General features: G+C 26.1%; 1 protein-coding gene across 1 annotated transcript; it reads left to right on the forward strand.

The window, feature by feature from the left end:
• Window positions 1-1,206: 1,206 nt before the first annotated feature.
• Window positions 1,207-3,327, forward strand: ASCRUDRAFT_72427 (uncharacterized protein; the record flags this gene model as incomplete). Its single annotated transcript, XM_020192071.1, has 2 exons — window positions 1,207-1,278; window positions 1,426-3,327. The coding sequence occupies 2 exons, from the start codon at window positions 1,207-1,209 to the stop codon at window positions 3,325-3,327; spliced, it is 1,974 nt and encodes a 657-aa protein (XP_020045064.1).
• Between the last annotated feature and the right edge of the window lie 2,673 nt (window positions 3,328-6,000).

Consider the following 6,000-nt stretch of genomic DNA (forward strand, 5'->3'; position numbering starts at 1 on the left):
ACATGCATAGTGCATTGACGTTAGGCACAACAATGCGGATGAAAAGCAACATCACAGTCCAGGTATTACTTGCCGTTTATCAGAATAACACAATTAGGTCAATCACAGCAGAAGCTCAACACAGGTATTATACCAGAATCGCTAAATAATAGCACCAGAAATCCATTTTATAGTTTTGGTTTTATGTTTTACGACCCGTGCTTTATGCTTTATACTTTCTGATTAGAGTTTGTATTTTATCGTTCATACTTTATAACCAAAACAGAAAATTATCTCCTTTCTAATCTTTTTGGGAATTCATTTTTATTTTTTTTGGATTTAACTTGGTTTAATTTGATAATAAAATCAGATCTTAAAAGGATTTTGTTTTTTTCTTTATTATCGTTTTTAGATTTTTGAACAGTCACTATGAAAAACTATGATTCTTATTTCTTGATCTTGGTATACACATAATAGGACTCCAAATATCTTTATTCATTTGGGATATTATTTATTCTGCTTAATATTATTTTCTCTTATATAGCATTGTTTTATTATTTTTATTTTACTGTCTTTGATTTTATGTTGAAACTTTATACATTTTTTGAAATTACTTTAACAAAATTCACAGATTCAAAGTTTATCTTTTTATAAGTTTAGAATTACTAATTTCCATCTCTCTTTTGGTTTTTCACTTACTATTCTGTTTTTATTTCCATATTATGATAAATTAAAATTTTATTATAAATACCTAATCATATTCCTTTATTTAGAAGTCTCAATCAATTGAATTGTATTTTTAAAATCTTCTTATCCTATTATAGATTAGAACATCATATACTTTATTTCCTTTTATTTATGTTATTTTAGTATATATTATCATTCTTATCCACTTTTTTACTTTTATACACATCAAAAATCATCATCCAATAATTATACTACCATTATTACTATCACTATCACTATCACTATTATCACTAATAATTCTCTAATCAAAACCCTTGTTTACAATTATAAAACCAATACCATCCACCACTATTAGTATCCAATACCTTTCAATTTTTAATGGCTCAGGGAAAAGCTCTTTCAGTCCAAGATCATTCAAGGTGGACAACTGAAATGAAATTAAATTTTATAAAACTTTTATTAAACGAACTAATAACAATAGACATATCCCCAAACTCAAAGGATTTTCCCAGATCTTCCTATATCAATGTTAAAAATAAAATGACTGACTATTATCCTGAATTATCAACAAAATTTGAAGTTAAAAAACTAAGAGCTGAACTACATAAAGTTGTAAGTATTAATATGACTTCAATAATTAAAAGACAAAAAAAAAAAGAAAAAAATTACTCAAATTTCTTTAATTTGCTTTTTCTGTTTACTAACTGAAACATATTTACATATTCATTCTTGTTTTCTTCTCCTTTTATTCTCTATTAGATCGCTCATGAACATGATACTTTCGTTTTGCTTCAAGAAATAAGCTCTACTTTGGAATTCACTTATGATCCAATCAACAACTGTTTCACAATAAATTTAAATCATTTTGATAAAATTGATAATTTAGATCAAAATACTATCGATCCAAATTTTAATAAAAATTCACCCTTTCTAAACCATCGACATATTGGTGATATTAAATTTATTTTGAACAAAAAAAAACATTTAATCTTGAAACTAAGCAAAAAAAATAAAGCCGAATATCTATTTCTTTATGATAAATACATTTATCCAAAATTTAATAATAACAATACAAATCACAATAATAACAATACAAATCACAACAATAACAATCAAAATAATACTTCCAATAATAATTCTAATATAACTACTACTGATCACAATTCACACAATAGTATTAACAACAACTTCAGTAATATTACCAACATCAGTGATATAAATGGAATCAATAATATTAACAATATTAATGCTATAAATAATTTAAACAATATGAATAATATCAACAACTTAAACGCTCTAAATGCTCTAAATAATATCAGCAGCTTCAATAATTTAGGTATAAGTACTTTGAATAATTTAAGTAACATCAACAGTATATCTCATTTAAACACTATTAGTAATATAAACAGCCTTAATAATGTCAGCAACTCCAATAACATTGACAGTTTAAATAGTTTCAATGGTATTAATACAGAACCCTTTGCGATAAACAGCAACAGTAGCAGCAATAGCATAATGCTAACAAGTGGTACCTCAAGTTCAGTTTTATCAACACCTATCTCACTATCTTATGACGGAACAACTGGTTTATTTGGTAACGATAACGACTATCTTGGTTCTAGTCAGTCTAATCAATGTCTTTCAAAATCTGTTGTTAGCAACTATGATGCTTCATCAGGAAACAGTTCATCATCAACAAATATAAGTTCAAACACAAACACAACTGCAAATAGTGTAAATGACTCCACTTATGAGAACAGAACAAGTATAACTTCTTCCGCTGGAACATACGGTACAATTAACATTGATCCATTTCCAAATGATTCTACTCTTGAGACTCAACTATCATATCCCCAGCAAACTGCTTCAAGCAATTTATTTTTTCAACCTGCATCAAATAATTTAAACTCCATTCAAATATCACCTCAACAACCCTTTCTAAATCCATTTCACCAGCAACAGCAGAATTTCTTATTACAATCTCAGATAAATGCTAATAATCGTATTTCTGGTGGTTTAGAAGAAGGTTCCCAAAAGCCCTCAATCAATAATAACGAATTTAGTACTCCAATATTAACATCAAATAACATTATTACAGAATGCAATTTGATGAATAATTCTAACTCATACCAGAAAAGAATTTTCAGTAATGATGCTAAAATTAATAACAGCATTAGCAAGAAACAGAATAAAATTTCAAAACCAATGTCGTATGCACAACTCAAAAATCAGTATCATTTGACTTTAGAAACTTTTAAGAACTATCTAAAACATGATAAGAATAACTATAAAATTGCCAGTGATATTGTTATGGATTTAATTTTTCGAAAAATAATTCCTTCAAATTTGTTAATGAAAATTTCTAAAGAGATTGAAAATAATGTTGTTTTTCACAATTTCATAATTAGCAACAATTACTCATTGGATGAGAAACTGAATTTTATTTTAAACTATTTGGCAAGAACATCTATTAATGATGAATCTAACAGCGGGAAAATTGTTAACTCCTTTTGCAATGATAATAGCACAATTAATGATACAGAAGAGTCAAAAAGCAGAAATAACAGTTTTTGTAATGCAGAAAACATCAAACAATCTTCACTGAATAATAAAGTTGGTTGTATAATAAGTGAAGCTGAAACCGGAACCGAAATCAAATAAATTTTTTTTATAATAGAAATTGTTTTTTTAATTTTTAATTTTTGATTTTTAGATTTATATTTTTGTTATTAATTTTTGATGGCTTGTTTTTTATCACTTTGTTCATTTTATCACCTGTTTAGTTTTATTCTTTATTTATTTTTATTGTATTTTTATTCAATTTCTTTCGTCATGTTGATATTTTTTATTTCTTATGATTAATGTTTGAAATCAGGCTGGTATATTTTTATTTTGTTTTGTTTATACTTATTTCTATCTATTTTTTTAACCACTGACATTGTATTTTTTTATTCTTTGTATAGTTTTATAATTGTATGATTATTTTTTTTTTTATTTGATAAGAAAGTATCTTTAAACATGAAAACATGATAAGATCATTTTAGCTTTAATTGAGAGCTTAAAAATTGCATTAAAATTAATTAATCAGTATTTGGGGAACAAAAGGCAAAAACTAATCAAAAAATCGACAAAACAAATGGAATTTCTAAATTGAGGTTGTCTTTTAATTAAGTTGTTTTACAAAAACTGAAATAGAAATATAATCCAAACACTAGACAAATAAAAGAATTTTGAAAATCTCAAGGCTGTTAGAATTATAGTATAATAAGAATAATTTCAAATAATATTCTTACAAAATAAATTAACTTTAGATTTGTACGATTTGTTTCGTTCTCATAAATAAAAAAAAGAAATGAAATAGCAAGAAATCCTCAAATAGATCAAAATAACATAAAATATAATTTCAAAAAACAAAAAGAAAAAAGGTTAATTAAGTTTAAATTAAATCTAAATACTCAATTATCATTATGTAATATAGAATTACAAGAATTGCAGCTAAAAATAATAAATTGGAACACAGTAATCTGAACAGTAATTCAAAAAATTTCCAATAACAATTTACATTTCTAAATATAAAAAGAGTCAAGTGTAATCAGAACCCTAATAGTAAACATCCAATATCAAGGCATAAATCAGAATGTATAATTGGGAGCGTTAAAAAAGCAAAAAGTGGTAGACACTATTTAGTTAAACTAGCAGTTCTTTTATACAATAAAACGTACCTTATCAGGTTGATAAACATGTTTGATCTTGTCGAAGTTGTTTTTTCACTCATTAAATCAAGTTGTTTAAACGTATTAGTGTTTTATTTAATTTAAAAACTGTTTAAAATAATTGAATTGAAAATTGTTAAAATTCAAGAAATTATAAAGGAACGCAAAGTAAAAGCTTTAGGTGTGTTGAGACTAATGTCATGGTAAGAATAGGCTCAAATAAAGTAAAGTATGTAATTAAATACAGTCACAATAGTTTAGTAGCAAAATATAAATTTAATAAAAAGGAATTGAAAAGTATATTCAATTAAAAGTTTATTATTTTCTATTGTCTTGAAATAAATTTATAGATAGATAACGACGATACTCTCTTATGTTATTAAATAAAACAAAAATTTATAAGCTAAAGGAAAAGCCAATGAACCGATAAGTAAAATGTGCCGTTAGAAATAGGCAAAATTTTTGGAAAAGAGGACGTTTTCCAAAATATTTTAGTTGAGAGACGTTTGAGTATACCGACAAAAATAGGAACTAAATTTATATTTTTATATCAAATACGTTAAAAAATAAAACTATTGAGCAGAAACTATCAAATTATTATCCATAGAACGTGCAACTACAAAGTTAATGCAATTATGAAGAAATATTCTTCAATTGATTTTATCAGTTCTAGGCGAGTCTGGTAAATGCCACTATTTTGTCAGTGAAAAATTGATTTCAAGCAATATACCGACTAAACATGTTTTTCATAACTCATCCTTAAGAATCAATAGAGAATATGATTGATAAGAGAGATCAGTTTGACAGATGTTAATGATTGTTTGGAAAGATGACCCAAACCACTCATATATTAGAACTAGAACTTTATACTATAGGCTCTCTAAAGGTTGGATGAACGAGATCAGCCAAATGGGTCAGACTTCCGAATATCCGGATTTGGTATCTCAGCTGCACATGCAAAGCACTGCAGAATCATGCATTCAAGTTTGACCATAGAAGGCTTGTTTTGTCTATATCTATGTTATGGGGCTATTATAATTTGGGGGTAATATGGATTTTAATAATAGTATAGCAAAATTTCTGGCTGAGCTTGCTGTAAATACACCCAAAATATATACTCAATGAAAATATTTTCAAGAGTTCTAATATAAGTTGCTTTTCAGGTGGTTTTGATTGCTGAGATGTATTTTTTAATTAGAAATGAGTTTTTCTGGGTTTAAGATATCAAAAACAGAATGAATTATTTTTATTAAATTATTTATATTGGAGTTTTATTTTTTATTGTACTAAGCCAACTATTTTAGCTCAAACCAGAATTCGAACTTAACAATATTATCAATTATAGTAGCTAAGTCTTAGTTCTTTCAGCGGGAATACCTAGAATGTAACTCTTTATAGTGTCTGCTCAGTTTGATTTTGGAACTTGTTGAGTTTAAATAAAACCTTTGGAGTTTCAAATATTGGAATATTTCGAAAAAGTTATCTTGTGACAATCCATTCTATTATATTTTATTCAAATATACACAATACTTTTTCAATTTGACCTAAAATGGATTTCTGCAGCCCCGTACAGTTCTTGATTATTATGTCGGTTGAATATAAATTTGTATATTAATTTTTG

Source organism: Ascoidea rubescens, assembly GCF_001661345.1.
Source record: "Ascoidea rubescens DSM 1968 unplaced genomic scaffold ASCRUscaffold_16, whole genome shotgun sequence".
In the NCBI taxonomy this organism is placed as follows: domain Eukaryota; kingdom Fungi; phylum Ascomycota; class Saccharomycetes; order Ascoideales; family Ascoideaceae; genus Ascoidea; species Ascoidea rubescens.